Raw genomic sequence first — 17685 nt, 5'->3', positions numbered from 1 at the left:
TCCGCTCTGATGGTCGTCCTGTGTTTATAGGTGGGGTTTGCCCCGCCAAGCTAATGGAGTAGGGCCCATGCTTTCCTGCTGGAGTGAGTGAAGTTACTCTTCTCCACAAGGCTCCTCCACCTTTCACGTCTCGCCGAGTTCAAGGACTCCAGCATTGCACTGGCTGTGGCTGGGTTCTTGTTCAGCCAATACTCCTGGTAGAGAGCCTCGCTTTCTTCCGTCCAACAAGGAATATATGTCTTTCTAAACCCCCGAGGTATACTGCGTTTTGCAGCAGCTTTAATCATTCCTATAAATCTGTTGAATGCACTGGTGGTTGGTGGAATCCACCTGATGTTGATGTCAACTGACCTTTGGAGGGTTTCCCAGTCTGCTTTTTTGAAGTTCTGGTGTTGATGTAATGACAAGAATTTCGATGCCAGCGTTGATGATTGAGGGCCTGTGTTGACTGTTGGGGGAAATCATCAAGAATGGTTCTGGGGTTGATGATTGGGTTCCCTTTGCTGTCTTTAGTGAGGAAACGTAGGTCTGGGTTATATTCGCTCTGCCACCTTGATGAATGAAACGTATCTCGATCTTTGGTGTCAAAAAGGAGGAATTTATTCTCTAATGAAGCCCACTGTACAATTGCTTCTCCATTATAGTTGGTGTCTGCGTAGCCCCACATTGTGTGGTGGCTATTAAAGTCTCCGAGATGGATGGATGGATGTTGACGAGGAGGGAGCGGTGGGTCAGGCCACTGTACGAGTGGTGGTTTGTAGACATTGGAGATTGTTAGCTCTCCTACACATATTGCTGTAATGAAAACTCCAGCAGTACTGGTATGCTTGAGTTCAGTGCATCCTTCGATGCCTTGTTTAACATGGCATGCCAGGCCATATTTGGGATGGTTATTGAAAGCAACTAGGTCAAAACCTGTGATACGTCCTCTTGTGTCGAACTGGTGGATGTGTTCGATGTGTGTTTCTTGAAGCACCAGGACACCGATGCTGTGTTTCTTCAGTAACCTTTCGAGGTACTCGCATTTTGAACGAGAGATGCCTTCGATGTTAAGTTGGCGTATTCGGATGGTTGGACTGACATGTAGTTTTCTTTGGTCCTGGAGGGTATGATATTGTTATCAGAGACATGGTTGAGGGAGGGGCAGAACTAGCAGCACAATATTCTGGGGTATAGAATCTTCAGGCGAGACAGAGGGGGGTGTAAAAGAGGAGGGGGTGTTGCAATATTAATCAAGGAGTCAATTACTGCAGTAAGGAGGGATGATATCTTAGCAGGTTCCTCTAATGAGGCCATTTGGGTAGAACTTAAAAACAAAATGGGGGCAAGCACTTTGCTGGGAGTGTACGATAGGCCCCCAAACAGTCAGGGGGAGATAGAGGAACAGATATGTAGGCAAATCTCAGAGATGCGTAGAAATAATAGGGTAATAATAGTAGGGGATTTCAACTTCCCCAATATTAACTGGGATAGTCAGAGAGTGTGAAAGGCTTAGAGGGTGCGGAATTCTTAAAGTGCATCCAGGAGAGCTTTTTGAGCTAGCATGTAGAAAGTCCTACAAGAGAGGGGGCGGTACTAGACCTAATTCTAGGGAATGTAGCCGGGCAAGTGGTAGAACTGTCAGTAGGAGAGCATTTTGGTGACAGTGACCATAATTCAGTGTGATTTAAGGTAGTCATGGAAAAGGACAAAGATGGACCGGAAATAAAGGTTCTAAATTGGGGGAAGGCCGATTTTAATATGATAAGACAGGATCTGGCCAAAGTGGACTGGGATCAGCTACTTGTAGGAAAATCCACATCAGAGCAGTGGGAGTCATTCAGAAAGGAAATAGAGAGAGAGTACAGTGCCAACATGTTCCTGTAAAGGTCAAGGGTGGGACCAACAAGCCCAGGGAACCCTGGATGTCAAGGGATGTACAAGAATGGATTAGGAAAAAAGGAAGGCTTTTGGCAGATACAAAGGACTAAAAACAGTGGAAGCCCAAGAGGAGTATAGAAAGTGCAGGGGGCTACTTAAAAAAGAAATTAGGAGAGCGAAGAGGGGGCATGAGAAAACACTGGCGGGCAAACTAAAGGAAAATCCCACGGTGTTTTATAAGTATATTAAGGGCAAGAGGATAACCAGGGAAAGAGTAGGGCCCATTAGGGACCAAGGTGGCAATCTGTTGTGTAGAGCCGGAAGATGTTTGTGCTCTGACTCTATGGGGGAGAAATTGGGTATGTAGCGCCACCTATTAGCGCCTAAAGAGGGCAGTCAGTGGCTGTAGCGCCACTGGCCGCGCCTCCCGCGATATTCGGTGGGGGCGCTAATGGTGGCGTTAGCCTGTTGCGTTGTGCCGCCACCGATTACGTCATCGGTGTGCGCAGCGCCCCATTAGCGCCCCGATCTCGATATTTAGCGCCGTTCGCTACCCGTGCCCGGTTCACAGGGCCTTGCTGTGCCGGCAGTGGCGCAAGTTAAGGTGGAGGTGCGGGGCGGCCGCCTTTTTCTGCAGCCGCCTGCCAGCACCCCCGTCCCCGGCCTCCTGACCCCCCTCCCCGCCCCCCCCCCCCCCCCCCGGCGGCATTGCCGGCTGTTTACCGAGAGCCCGGCACTTCTCCTCGGTGCTGGGCTCTTTTGCCGGCACTCGCGATCGGGGATCGCGCTGTTGCAGGCCCCTCCCCCTTAACAATGGGAGGAAGGCCTGCAGTACCGCAGCGTGTGGCGCTGCGGCATGTTGCGCTACGATATTCAGTTTCAGCGCCCTAAGAGGGAGGCAGAACGCCTCGAGCCTCGCCCCGTCTCCTCCTAGGGGCGCTGAAACTGAATTTCTGACGCTCGTTAATGCTCCGAACGCTGCGCAAAAATCAGCGCCCAGGCGAACTTGGTGCCACTTTGGCGCCTCAACCCAATTTCTCCCCCTATGACTCTATGTAGGTGAGGTTTTAAATGAATATTTTGCATCTGTGTTCACTATGGAGAAGGACGATGTAGGCATAGAAATCAGGCAGGGGGATTGTGATATACTTGAACAAATTAGCATTGAGAGGGAGGAGATACTAGCGGTTTTAGTGGGCTTAAAAGTGGATAAATCCCCAGGCCCAGACAAGATGTATCCCAGGCTGCTGTGTGAGGCAAGGGAGGAGATTGCAGGGGCTCTGACACATATTTTCAGAACCTCTCTGGCCACAGGGGAGGTGCCACAGGATTGGAGGACAGCTAACGTAGTACCATTATTCAAGAAGTGGTAGGGATAAACCAGGAAATTACAGGCCAGTGAGCTTAACATCAGTGGTAGGGAAATTATTGGAAAAAATTCTGAGGGACAGAATTAGTCTCCACTTGGAGAGGCAAGGATTAATCAAGGATGGTCAGCATGGCTTTGTCGGGGAGATCATGTCTAACCAATGTGATTGCATTTTTTGAGGGGGAGACTAGGTGTGTGGATGAGGGTAGTGCAGTTGATGTAGTCTACATGGACTTCAGTAAGGCTTTTGACAAAGTCCTGCATGGGAGACTGGTCAAGAAGGTAAGAGCCCATGGGATCCAGGGCAATTTGGCACATTGGATCCAAAATTGGCTTAGTGGCAAGAGGCAGAGGGTGATGGTCGAAGGTTGTTTTTGTGACTGGAAGCCTGTGTCCAGTGGTGTACCGCTGGGTACCTTGCTGTTTGTAGTGTACATTAATGATTTAGATATGAATGTAGGAGGTATGATCAGTAAGTTCGCAGATGACACGAAAATTGGTGGAGTGATAAATAGCGAGGAGGGAAGCCTCAGGCTACAGGATGATATAGACAGGTTGGTTAGATGGGCAGAACAGTGCCAAATGGAAATTAACCCTGAAAAGTGTGAGGTGATGCATTTTGGGAGGACTAACAAGGCAAGGGAATACACAATGAATGGTAGGACCCTAGGAAGGACAGAGGATCAGAGGGACCTTGGTGTGCACAGACATAGGCAGCAGGACAGGTAGATAAGGTGGTTAAAAAGGCATATTGGGATACTTGCCTTCATTAGCCAAGGCATAGAATACAAGAGTAGGGAGGTTATGATGGAGCTGTACAAAACGCTAGTTAGGCCACAGCTGGAATACTGTGTGCAGTTCTGGTTGCCACACTATAGGAAGGATGTGATTGCATTGGAGAGGGTGCAGAGGAGATAGACCAGGATGTTAACTGGGCTGGAGCGCTTCAGCTATGAAGAGAGACTGGACAGGCTGGGGTTGTTTTCCTTAGAGCAGAGAAGGCTAAGGGGGGACCTGATTGAGGTGTACAAAATTATGAGGGGCATAGATAGAAAGGAACTTTTCCCCTTAGTGTAGGGATCAATAACCAGGGGGCATAGTTTCAAGGTAAGAGGCAGGAGGTTTAGATGGGATTTGAGGAAAACTTTTTCACCCAGAGGGTGGTTGGAATCTGGAACTCACTGCCTGAAAGGGTGGTAGAGGCAGGAACCCTCACAACATTCGAGAAGCATTTAGATGAGCACTTGAAACGCCATAGTATACAAGGCTACGGACCAAGTGCTGGAAAATGGGATTAGAATAGACGGGGCTTGATGGCCGGTGCGGACACGATGGGCTGAAGGGCCTCTTTCTGTGCTGTATAACTCTATGACTGTTCGATTTGCTTGGTTTACTATTGTCGATTTTAACAATAGATTTGGTGTCCTGTGAGACGCCATTAGTTGTGATCTCAGAGCTAAGATCACGTAACCAGGTGGGCCGTGAGAAGGCTATCATCGTCCACCTGAACCAGTATTTTAGAAAGGTTCATCATAACTTCCTTGCTTTTGTACCCTATGTCTCTATTTATGAAGCCCAGGATCCCGTATGCTTTTTTTAAAAACCGTTTTCTCAACCTGCCCTCCCACCTTCAACGATTTGTACACATATACTTCCAGGTCTCTCTGTTCACGCACCCCCTTTAGAATTGTACCCTTTAGGCTACGGGGAAAGGGTGAGGGAGTGGGACTAGCTGAAGTGCTTGTGCAGAGAGCTGGCATGGGTTTGATGGGCCGGATGTCCTCCTGTGCTGTAACCACTCTATGATTCTATGAAATGTAACCTGTCTTTCTTTCAGATGTTGAGTATCTTGCTGTATATTTTCAGTATTTTCAGTCTTGTTTAATTTCCAATATTTGTAGGCTGACATTTAAATATCATTTTGAGATGTGTACGAGCTTGTGGTTAGTAGCTTTCTGATTTTTTTATATTACACTTCCCCAGTCCAAGTATGATTACCCCCCTCCTGCTCAAATCTTTAAGGAAAACTGAGTACTCAACTAAGTTTGAGCCCTACCACTCCGTCTCAGTACATTAACTATTTAGAGATAATCTAGTGGCCTTGCATATTGGTCAATCATTTCAATACCTAATACCAGCAAGTTTGCAAAATAATACTAGAGAAGACTATGGCGATGGGGAGAATTATATTTAACAAAAAAAATTTCTTTTGTCGTCCTTCGTTAGATTGGCCGTTCAACCGAAAGCCCGATTGATTTTGTGGTGACGGACACTGTACCAGGAAGTCAGAGTAATGCCGACACTCAGTCCGCTCAGAGCACCATATCTCGATTTGCATGTCGTATTATATGCGAAAGGAATCTTCCCTACACTGCCAGGATATATGCAGCTGGATTTGACTCCTTTAAGAATATTTTCCTTGGAGTAAGTCAGATGGAAAGTGAGCTGTTGACTGCATTGTGTTTGGGTTCGAAATGCTTTTGCCCCAATGCAAGCTTAATTTTTTTCCCACCTCCTTTCAGGAGAAGGCGGCCAAATGGAAAACGTCTGATGGTCAGATGGATGGCTTAACCACAAATGGTGTCCTTGTTATGCATCCAAGACTTGGTTTTACAGAAGATTCCAAGCCAGGTGTCTGGAGAGAAATATCTGTTTGTGGCAATGTTTTTACCCTGAGAGAAACTAGGTCGGCACAACAACGAGGACGAATGGTAAGGTCCCGGGAACGTTCTCCTAAAAATATATTGACACTTGAATTGTGAGGCTTTTTTATAGAGTCATTGACCTAATGAAGTCTGCAGTTAAAGGAGCAGTACTTAAAACAATTTTATGATAACTTGGTATTTTAAAATCAAGAAATTCAGGAAATCCAATCCATTGGGAACTTTAAGAGTAATTTTGGATATATTTACTTCTAATCACTTTTTTATTTGCTGCAAATTGTTTGAACAAATGCAACCTGCTGTGTATTGGAATGATTGTACACCTATTCCCTACTCGCACAAAATTGGTACAATTCACTTACCGAGTTCTGTACATGATTCAGTTTATATGCTGCCTCAAGCTGGTATTTGCCACTTTCAACTATTACAGGCTAGTAAAGTGTTGACTGCTATTTTTGAACTATCGCACTCCTGATTTTAATTAACTATATATGTTTATGGATTGGTAGTAGAATTGCCATAAATTATATTGCCTTAGTCCTGGGTCTTTACAGTTAAGATTGAGACTTTACTTACTCTAGCATCAGAGGGAAGTGTGAATGCTAAGTTTTCTAGTTGGCTGTCCCAAAAGGTTTGACCAAACTCAGCACTGCTTTGATTAAAGTTTTACTATTTGTTCCAGTAACAACAATTCCATTAAACTTTACTTTGTCTGGGCTGAATTAGCCCACCTCAACTGGGATAATGGAAGGGATACTCTGGTCAGGTTCAGCAATGAGGGGAAGAGTAAAGAGGGGAAAGTCCGAACAAGGTTCCTTTCCAGAGTGTTATCCAGTCACAATTGTTGGCAGTGCATACGTATAGATGTCTGATCAGCCCTATAGTGAGCTTGGCTGTGATTTCCCCCCCCCCCCCCCCCCCCCCCGTAGTCAAATAGCTGCCAAAACTTGTTCTTAAGGGCTTACAAGTGAATAATGGCTACTTGGGCCAAGGTATCTGCGGGTGTTTAGTACCCATGGAGTTGCAAGAGTTGATGCCTTCAGGGCAGAAAATTGTTGCAGGAGAAAAAATGAAAATTTTCCTTTAATAGTCAGTCACCACACTAAGCATTAAAAAAAAAAAAAAATTCTTCCCCGCGCAAGTTTTTCTCCCAGAACAGTAAACCATATCTGTTGTACACCATTCCCTTACTGAAGGAGTGCCTCTTTGGAGCCCTTTGCAAAACTGTTCTGAACCAGTTGGAAAGGATGTGAGGATCTGTGGTTCAACTTTCCTCAAACTTTTGTCTCCCCTTTTCTCCTCCAACCCATGCTTTCCCCCTAGTGGATCTGGGATTCATGGAGCCAAACCCAGGTCCTGCCACTTGTATGCCAACACACTACCACCTGGGGTACCACTGTGTGTTTCGTAATACTGAAGTTGTTCACTAGCCAGATGACACTTTTTTTTTCCTGTCTTTAATTTCAGACATTTGCTATCTTAAGGTTACAAACGTAATCTTTGTTTCTTAGTGTGATGAGCAAAAGTAATTTGCCATAATACATACTTCTGATTCCTTTTTTTGCCCTTCAGGTTGAAAATGAAACCAATGTACTGCAGGATGGTTCTTTAATAGATCTCTGTGGAGCGACTCTACTCTGGCGCACTGCAGAGGGACTTGCACATACTCCGACCGTTAAGCACCTGGAAGCCCTTCGTCAGGAGATCAATGCAGCCAGGCCACAATGTCCAGTTGGATTTAATACACTTGCCTTCCCCAGTATGAAAAGGAAAGATGTGGATGAGAAGCAACCATGGGTGTATCTTAATTGTGGACATGTACATGGCTATCATAACTGGGGAAACAAGGATGAGAGAGATGGAAAAGAGAGGGAATGCCCCATGTGCCGATCACTAGGCCCATACGTTCCCCTGTGGCTAGGGAGTGAGGCTGGATTTTATGTTGACGCAGGACCTCCAACTCATGCGTTCAGCCCTTGTGGACATGTGTGCTCGGAAAAGACTACCACCTACTGGTCCCAAATCCCTCTTCCTCATGGCACTCACACTTTCCACGCAGCCTGTCCTTTCTGCTCCACTCAGCTCACTGGGGAACAAGGATATGTTAGACTTATTTTCCAGGGACCTCTTGATTAAGGACATGATTTTATTAACTGCCGGGGGAAACAGATAGTAGAAAGACATTTGATATCTTTCAGAATTATAAGCTAGTTTTCTATACTGAATTCCATGGGTTTTGGATTTTCTGTTCTGGAACACAACCTGAATTGTGGAAAGAGACCTAATTTTTTTGTGATGTTGCCTGTGAGACCGGTTTTGATAAGTTTGCATTTGTTAAATATAAGTATTTTGAAATACAGAAACCTCTTGCCCAAATATTAAAATCACAACTATGTTATCTTGGACCTCTTCGCAAATACCAAGTACAAATTTGAAGTTTTGTGTTTCAATAAAATATGGAAGCATATTTAGCTGATTCAGCCTAATTTGTAATGGGCTGAATAAATCTAATACAAGTTGACTAGATATTCTATTAGTCATAAAAGCTGCAGTATAATCCAGTAAAATATACCTTGTTTCAACACTTTGAAAAAAATTGAATCCTAAAATTTAGGAGCATAAGGTTTGATAATTTATTACTTTGCTCTATCATTAAAAAGGTATTGCGATGCACTTTTAGTATCTGTAAAGGAGCCAATAGTTTTTCTGTCTCATGCAGAATAAGTGTCTCTGGCTTCCAAAAGAATATCAGCAGAGTTCAATTACAGGTAATATTAAAAGGATTTTTATCAGTTGAGACCCAAGGTAGATGCAATTTCACTAAGCCTCACGTGTTTTATTGTTCAGTATCAGCAGGCTGGAGGTAAGAAAAGATGTGAATTAGGCACATCAAATATTTTTCAACTGTTTACTACGAAATAATAACACGCCACTGTAATTTAATAGCATAAAACTAGTTCTGTGCATCTGTCTACATTTAACATATCGGTAAAGGAAAGTGATCCATGCCCTTGTGCCAAAATAATGTCTGACGTGCGACCACAGTGATAAAGGTGCACCACTATTTTAAAAAATGCACACCACCTTGAATATCATTAATTGTTTACACAAGCTCACCTGCTAAACTCCTGTTTCTCACCAGTAACTAAGAGGATGTGTGAAGCTGGCTTATTTTACTGTATTGCAGCTTTCAAGTTCTGTAGGATCTTTTGTACTAAATTATTGCCTGAAATGTATGTAGTTTTAGATGTTTGTAGGGGATGCTTAGCATATGTGGAATGCTAACTTATAAAGTCTTGATTTTGTGAAGTAATATTATATAGGGATGTGCAAAACTGCTCTCTGATTCGGGCCACCTAAATTGTACCCTGAGCAATGATATCTTGTCCCTTTCACTTTAGTTATTGCTGGCTTTTAATTCAGTTTGCTGTATATAATCTTAAACCTTTTTTATTATGAAGCAAAATTTGGAGAAAGAAAAAGCTGGATATTGGTGTTGATGAACTAAATATTAACTGTAACTCCTTGTTATCATAATTGAGATAGTTTACTGACTGAGGTAGTCAAAAAAATCTCAAATTTGAGCTGATTTATTTGTTTAAATTTTCTTTTGTGATTTCTCCCTTTTTGATTCTCTCGCCCACTTTCCAACCCCTCTCCATTTGCACCCAGTGCAAAAAAAAATGGGACAACTGTGTGGCCACTACATGCCAGTTAATTGTAGTGCAACATTTTATAGCTCTGGTGTATTACACGGACAGTGAGTACATTAAACTGTCTCAGGGTTTAAGATGTGGATTCAGTAATAATTCATGAATTCTATTTGAGCAGTTATTTGATAAGTGATTCTCTGTTACATAAATATATGAATTTAAAAACACAATTGCAGTCATGTTTATTCGTTCCTGTTGGAATATTAAACTTTGACACTTCTATTGGGTAAATACATCTGGTTTGGCACTTCTTATGGCTGCTGATGCCTTGACCGTCAAAGTTCAAGGTGGTGTAATCTTGCCGTTATAACTGCACTCCACTGGGCCTATCTGTCTTGAGATGGCAAAAATCAGCTTGCAAGTCAATCTGTGCTGCTTAATTGAATCTTTCTAGAGCTGGTTTGACATTGTATTCATTAAACAATGGAAATGGATGCTTCTGTGAAAGAATGCAATGGAAGGTGGTAATCCATGCAACTAGCTACACCTGTATTGGCGCTTACCTTGAGACTTGGACACCAAGTTGAACACATTGGACATGACCATCGCCAGCTGGAGGCAGGGGTGGTTTCTGAATACAATTGTCAAGTTTTGTAAGCAGGGATCAGCAAATGTGTTGGAACCTTGGTATAGTAGGGGGATGGGCTGTGCTTGATGGCAGTAGATAATTTATGGTCCTTAACTCATTTTTAAGGAGCTTGTGGATTAGATTTATTTTTACCACCCAAGTACACACAAAGTATAAGGAAACTGATAGTCCCTGCACTCTTCCAACAAATGAGAAGCTGTCTTTAGAGGAAATATTAAATAATTAGAGTAGTTTTGCTTCAGATATTGCACTGCCTTTTGCTCTTTTGAAAAGTGTGTGATGAAGATGGCATCAAGCTCAAAGGAGAATGCCACAAGATTTCTACACTACCAAATGATGGGAGAATATTACTGAGATGAAATATGGGGGTTTTATTTGGCATTCATCTTCATGAAATGAGTGGTAGTTTACACCAGTGTGTGAATTTGGTGGGGAGATTTTTGGATATCTTGCTGGCTATTCTGTAGTGACCATTTTAATAAGTTGTCACCTGGATTTCAAACCACCAAAGCCAGGAAGCTTTCACTTAGACAAATTCCTCCTCATTTTGGTAGTTTTCAGACTATATTCGGCAGAATCATTTCCTCTACCCACACCATTAGCCACAGCTTAACCCTCCTTCCATGGGAGATGGTAATTTACATGTATTTCCTCTAGTATACTGTATTTATTGCCCATGGTGCAGTCTCTACATTGGGGAGAGAATAGGTGACTGCTTTTCCAAACACTACTGTTCTGCCTGCAAATATGATTCTGACCTCCCTGTGGCTGGCCATTTCAACTCCCCTTTCCTCACTCCATTCCACTCTGACCATGCCATATTTGGTCTATTACATAATTTCAGCCAAGCTCAAAAAGGGCTTTAGTTAATGTACCTCATCTTTCTCCTGGACACCTTTGGTCTGATTATTGACTTGACCAACACAAAACCCTTGCCATTTCCTTTAAAGTAGTGTTGTCCAACAGCCACATGTAGCTAATCCAGATGCGGTTAGTAAATCAGAAATGTAATAGAAACCATTCTTGGGCATGTGATCTCAATACTGATTTGCATGGTGCATGTGTGTGTACTTTAACCTTTGTGTGTTTGTTGGTAAAATTGTAAGACAAAAATCAGAATGCAAGTGTTTTATGATTGTGTGTGTTTTACTGCCTCAGTTACTGCTTATTGGTTATCTGCTGAAATAGTGCGTAACAGGGGTGAAAATGCTGGACTTCAGCACCATGGAAACACCAGCAACAGTGTATGGAGGTGGAGCTACCGTCGTGGTCCACTCGACCTACAAGAATAACAGCTCCAGGCCAGCAGAAGCAAGCAATCTAAACCTATAATGAGCAGCTCCAACAGGGCACGCCATGGCAAAGGGTGAGCGGCAACCAACCGTGTTTTGGATGGAGAGCAGGGGCGGGTTTGATGCATTTCGTGCGAGTCAACCTTCTCGGCAATCATTCCACTGAAGTCGAAGTACCACTCGCAACTGAAGAAAAACCCAGGTGCTTGAAGGAGCCGGCGACGGTGAGGTGGAGGCCACGGTGACCAGAGGATGTGTTTGGCGAGTCGGGCGGAGGCAGCGCATCGAGCAGCAGCAGTAGCCACGACGACTCGCAGTCCGACTGGGAGGAGGGGAGCCGGGAATGGTGGCCAGAGGGTGAGCGGGAGAAGCAGGCCACCACACGTGGAGCCGAGCCGGCAACAGTGAGGAGGAGGCTGCGGTGACGAGGAGTACGGAGCGGCTGAGGGACATCGTGCTCCCACTGCCACTGGATGCCAAAGAATTGACTTTCTGAACACGGCGCTGTAAGAATAGCTGACGTGTCCCTACGGGGAGTAAGCATTCCATTGTACTAGTTACATATGGCAAAATAAAATTGAATTGAAGATGTGCTGTGTCCGAATTCCAAACTTTGGAAGTTTTGCACTGAATGGTGGTAGACATTTGCTAAGTAAATATACATTTACCTGTATTGTGTGTAAGGTGTCTTCTATTAAAATTAATGCATGTAGCTAAAACAGTGGCACTGTTGCTGTAGCCATGCCCCTGTCTAGTCAGCAGTTTCTATTGGACAATGCTGCTCTACTGTTCTGTTCAGCAGCAAAGGTTAGTCACTTTGGTAGGAAGAATAGAAACAGAATATTTTTTAAATGGTGAGAAACTATTAAATGTTGGTGTTCAGAGGGATTTGGATGTCTTTGTATACGAAACACAAAGTTAACATGCAAGCAATTGGGAAGGCAAGGGGTATGTTGGTTTTTAGTGCAAGGGGGTTGGAGCACAAGACTAAGGAAGTCTTGATGCAATTGTATAGGGCTTTGTTGAGACCACACCTGGAGTGCTGTGTACAGTTTTCACCTTGCCGAAGGAAGGATACACTTGCCTCAAAGTGGGTGCAACAAAGATTCACTAGATTAATTCCTGGGACGAGAAGATTGTCCTATGAGGACAGATTGAGTAGATTGGTCCTATACTCTGGAGTTTAGAAGAATGAGAGGTGATCTCATTGAAACATAGAAGATAGGAGCAGGAGTAGGCCATTCGGCCCCTTGAGCCTGCTCCGTCATTCAATGAGATCATGGCTGATCATCCAAATTCAGTACCCTGTCCCTGCCTTCTCCCCATATCCCTTGATTGCTTTAGCCTTAAGAAATATATCCAACTCCTTCTTGAATATATTTAATGAATTGGCCTCTACTGCCTTCTGTGGTAGAGAATTCCACAGGTTCACCATTCTGGGTGAAGAAATTCCTCCTCATCTCTGTCCTAAATGGCTTACCCCTTATCCTTAGACTGTGACTCCTGGTTCTGGACTCCCCGGCCATCGGGAACATCCTTCCTGCATCCAGTCTGTCTAGTCCTGTTAGAATTTTATAAGTTTCAATGAGATCCCCTCTCATTCATCTAAACTCCAGCGAGTATAAGCCCAATCGACCCAATTTCTCCTCATACGTCATTCCTGCCATCCCAGGTATCAGTCTGGTGAATATTGGCTGCACTCTCTCCATGGCAAGAACATCCTTCCTCAGATAAGGCGACCAAAACTGCACACAATACTCAAGATGTGGCCTCACCAAGGCCCTGTACAACTGCAGCAAGACATCCTTGTTCTTTTACTCGAACCCTCTCGCTACGAAGGCCAACATACCATTTGCCTTCTTAACCGCCTGCTGCACCTGCATGCTTACCTTCAGCGACTGGTGCACAAGGACACCCAGGTCTCGTTGCACTTCCCCTTCTCCCAATCTATTGCCGTTCAGATAATCTGCCTTCCTGTTTTTGCCACCATAGTGGATAACCTCACATTTATTCACATTATACTGCATCTGCCATGCTTCTGCCCAATCACCCAACCTGTCCAAATCATACTGGAGTTTCTCGGCATCCTCCTCATAGCACACATGCCCACCCAGCTTTGTCATCTGCAAACTTGGAGATAATACATCTAGTTCCCTCGTCTAGATCATATATATATATTGTGAATAGCTGGGGTCCTAGGACCGATCCCTGTGGTACCCCACTAGTCACTGCCTGCCATTCGGAAAAAGAGCTGTTTATTCCAACTCTTTGCTTCCTGTTTGCCAACCAGTTCTTTATCTAAGTCAGTACCTTGCCCCCAATCCCATGTGCCTTAACTTTACATGCTAATCTCTTATGCAGGACCTTAACAAAAGCCTTCTGAAAGTCCAAATACACCACATCCACTGGTTCTCCCTTATCTATTCTACCAGTTACATCCTCAAAAAATTCCAGTAGATTAGTCAAGCGCGATTTACCTTTTGTAAATCCATGTTGACTTTGTCCGATCCTGTCGCTGTTTTCCAAGTGCTCTGCTATTACATCTTTTATAATGGACTCTAGCATTTTCCCCACTACCGATGTCAGGCTTACCGGTCTATAATTCCCCGTTTTCTCTCTACCACCTTATATTGAATAGTGGGGTAACATTAGCTACCCTCCAATCCATGGGAACTGTTCCAGAGTCTATCGAATTTTGGAAGATGACCAACAATGCATCTACTACTTCTAGGGCCATTTCCTTAAGTACCCTCAGATTTAGATTATCAGGCCCTGGGGATTTATCGTCCTTCAATCCCATCAATTTCCCTAACACCATTTCCCTACAAATACTGATTTCTTTCAGTTCCTCCCTCTCATTAGACCCTATGTTCCCCGACATCTCTGGGAGGTTATTCTCATTGAAACATAAGATTCTAAGAGTGCTTGATAGGGTAGACGCTGAGAGGCTGTTTCCCCTGGCTGGAGAGTCTAGAGCAATGGGGCATCGTCTCAGGAAAAGGGGTCGGCCATTTAGGACTGAGATGAGAAATTTCTTCACTCAGAGGGTTGTGAAGCTTTGGAAAATCTACTCCAAATCTACTTAGTCGTTGAGTATATTCAAGGCTGAGATCAACAGATTCTTGGATACTAAGGGAAATCGAGGAATATGGAGATCTGGCGGGAAAGGAGTTGATGTAGAAGATCAGCCGTGATCTTATTGACTGGTGGGGCAGGCTCGAAGGGCCATGTGGCCTACTCCTCCTATTTCTTATCTTCAAAGCTCCAATTTCACTGCAAGTCACGAAAAGGACCAAAACATCACCAAACATATTCTATCAAAATACACTCGATCTGACCAGACCAGGAGTGGGATCAAGCTTCCCAGTTTTTTGCCAATACCTTGGTTTCAATATTGCTGTAGTTGTACTGGTTAAGAGAATTGGGTCCACATTCCACCAATTCTTACCCTTTTTTTGGGGGTGCATTAAATGTTTCACCCCCAGTTGTTTATATTTAATCGTAAAGTCCTTTGTTAATATTCTTTACATGATGTTGGGGTATTTTTGACAGTAGTGCATTTGCAAATTGAAGACCGTTTCAGGTGGAAATAAAATTTACCAAATACTATGTTATGTGCCAGTTGCGATTGGAGATTTGTGGTCTTTAGCACCGAAAGTCAGTCGTATGTTCATATAAAATTAAAAGGAAGCTTTTAAAACCACAAAGCTTTCTGGGGGGGGGTTTGTGGTCCCCAAAGTGCAATACAACCCAATTGAATACCTTGCACTAAAAAAAAAGTTCCATGTTTTTTAATTTATGCAGATATAACTATGATTCACTAAAGGGACTATGCTTCCATAAATTGACCATTTGAAACTTGCACAAAACTATTTTAATAGGTGTTACAAATTTAAAAAAAAAATCTACCTAGAACATTGGGTAATCTAATAAACCCAGATTTGCACTGTTGTTTGAGATATGGGGAAATTTATTTTAAAATCTCGTGGAAGACAGTTGGCTGAATGTTCACGGAATATTTTGCCTAATTGATACTTGTTTATTTGGGGATCATAGTGTATTTTTATCCTGAAATGATTCAATGTCAAAAGACTGCATTTGAAGAAATGTAAAAATAAAAATATCCCATTGTCATGCTGTTCTTCCCAAATGTCTGATCAAGTTTTATAAATAAATATTAAAAAAGACTAGAACTTATCCATTGATTTTGGAATGAGCAACAGGTAGGAAAAGTGCTACTTTGATGTAACTGAAGGCTTGATATTGGGTGAAATAATCTTAGAATTGTAAATTGAGGATGACTTAGTTAAAGAGCGAAGGAGAAACCGATTGAGGTGAAGAGAGAAAACCAGGAGTGGTCTTCTTCTTAGACAGTCCCTCGGAACCAAGGATGACTTGTTTCCACACTAAAAATGAGTTTTCAGGTGACTGATGATTCCAATGCGGGACCTACAGTCTCTGTCACAGGTGGGGCAAATGGTGGTTGAAGGGGTGGGTGGGTGGGCTGCTTGGGTTGACGTGCGTTCCTTCCGCTTGCTCCCGGCAAAGACACTCGAGCTGTTCGGTACCTTCCCGGATGCTTCTCCTCCACTTTGTGCGGTCTTGGGCCAGGGATTCCCAGGTGTCGGTGGGGATGTTGCACTTTTTCAAGGGGGCTTTGAGGGTGTCCTTGGAAGCGTTTCCTCTGCCCACCTGGGGCTCTCTTGCCGTGTCGGAGCTCTGAGTAGAGCGCTTGTTTTGGGAGTCTCGTATCAGGCATGCGGACGATGTGGCCTGTCCATCAGAGCTGATCGAGCGTGGTCAGAGCTTCCATGCTGGGGATGTTGGCCTGAACAAGAACGCTGACGTTGGTGCACCTATCTAGCCAATGGATTTGCAGGATCTTGCGGAGGCAACGTTGGTGATACCTCTCCAGTGCTTTGAGGTGGTTGCTGTACATGGTCCATGTCTCCGAAGCATACAGGAGGGCGGGTATCATGACTGCTCTGTAGCCCATGAGCTTAGTGCCGGGTTTGAGGTCCTGGTCTTCAAACACTCTCTTCCTCAGGCGACCACAGGCTGCATTGGCACACTGAAGGCGGTGTTGGACTTCGTCATCGACATCTGCCCTTGTTGACAGTAGGCTCCCGAGGTATGGAAATTGGTCGACATTGTCCAAGGCCTCGTCGTGGATTTTGATAATCGGGGGGCAGCACTGTGTGGCGGGGGCCAGGTTGGTAGAGGACCTTTGTCTTATGGATGTTTAGTGTAAGGCCTATGATCTCGTACGCGTCGGTGAAGGTGTTGACGATGGTTTGGAGTTCGACCTCTGAGTGTGTGCAGACACAAGCGTCGTCTGCACACTGTAATTCTGTACTGAAAGAGTGGAAGAAGCAGAGAGTATGTATGAGCGTGAAAGGGGAAAAAGAGAAAGTGGTTGAGACAAATAAATTAGATACTTTCAAAAGGAAACTAGAGTACATGAGACAAAAGGGAATAGAAAGATATGCAGAAAGGCTAAGATGAAGTAGATGGAATGGGAGGAGACTCGTGTGGAATATAAACACTAGCACAGACTAGTTGGGCCAAATGGCTTGTTTCTGTGCTGTATATTCTGTAGAAGGGGAAGGGCTGACCGGAAAAAGAACTTTATACTGAGGTCTGCAAAGATCAGGAGAGAGTGAGAGAGAAATACCACATTTTTACTGATATGTGCTCCCAACGTAAGATGGGAATATGGATGCAAAAATCTCTAAGTTACATGTACCTTCAGCAACTTTTGGAATTTGGTAGGCAAATGTTGTTAAAGTTTTGTCTTATGAGACCTGTATCTTTCAATATCAATAATCTGTACAATATTTTTACCTTGTGTCTTTCATATATTGCTTCAGTAAACCTGCTGTATTACAGTGATGGGTAAGCCGCTCTCACATTTAGGCTGCTGTGGGACTGCAATAAGATTCAAAATCAACTACAAAAACCACAGCCGATCTACTAGTCATAATTACTCTCCAGAAATGATGAGGGTGTAGCGGTACCACCGGGTGTCCCTTACTTACCTGTATATAATTCCCTTTTAACTTACCTATGTTTGTACATACAGTTTACCTGTACGGGGTGTTGCCCCTTTAAGTACGCGAGCCGGCCCAGCTCGGCCTTCCGCTCCCGCGACAGCCGCTGGCCCGGTTCGGCCTTCCGCTCCCGCGGCAATCGCCGGCCC

The 17685-nt window shown here is 44.1% G+C and overlaps 1 protein-coding gene across 2 annotated transcripts in view; it reads left to right on the top strand.

The window, feature by feature from the left end:
* peli1b (pellino E3 ubiquitin protein ligase 1b) overlaps window positions 1-9775 on the top strand; it is a 45680-nt gene extending 35905 nt beyond the window's left edge. For both annotated transcript variants that reach the window (XM_085981593.1, XM_085981592.1), the window contains exons 5-7: window positions 5456-5653; window positions 5752-5940; window positions 7465-9775. In XM_085981593.1, coding sequence (XP_085837719.1) covers window positions 5456-5653; window positions 5752-5940; window positions 7465-8028 — 951 coding nt within the window. In that variant the 3' untranslated portion in view covers window positions 8029-9775. The remainder of the gene's footprint in view (window positions 1-5455; window positions 5654-5751; window positions 5941-7464) is intronic.
* The last annotated feature ends 7910 nt before the right edge of the window (window positions 9776-17685 follow it).

Source organism: Somniosus microcephalus, chromosome 3, assembly GCF_052327205.1.
Source record: "Somniosus microcephalus isolate GS21.2 chromosome 3, FLI_Smic_1.0, whole genome shotgun sequence".
NCBI classification, from domain to species: domain Eukaryota; kingdom Metazoa; phylum Chordata; class Chondrichthyes; order Squaliformes; family Somniosidae; genus Somniosus; species Somniosus microcephalus.
Note: the sequence above shows the minus strand (reverse complement) of the source record. Positions and strands in the feature narration are given on the sequence as shown.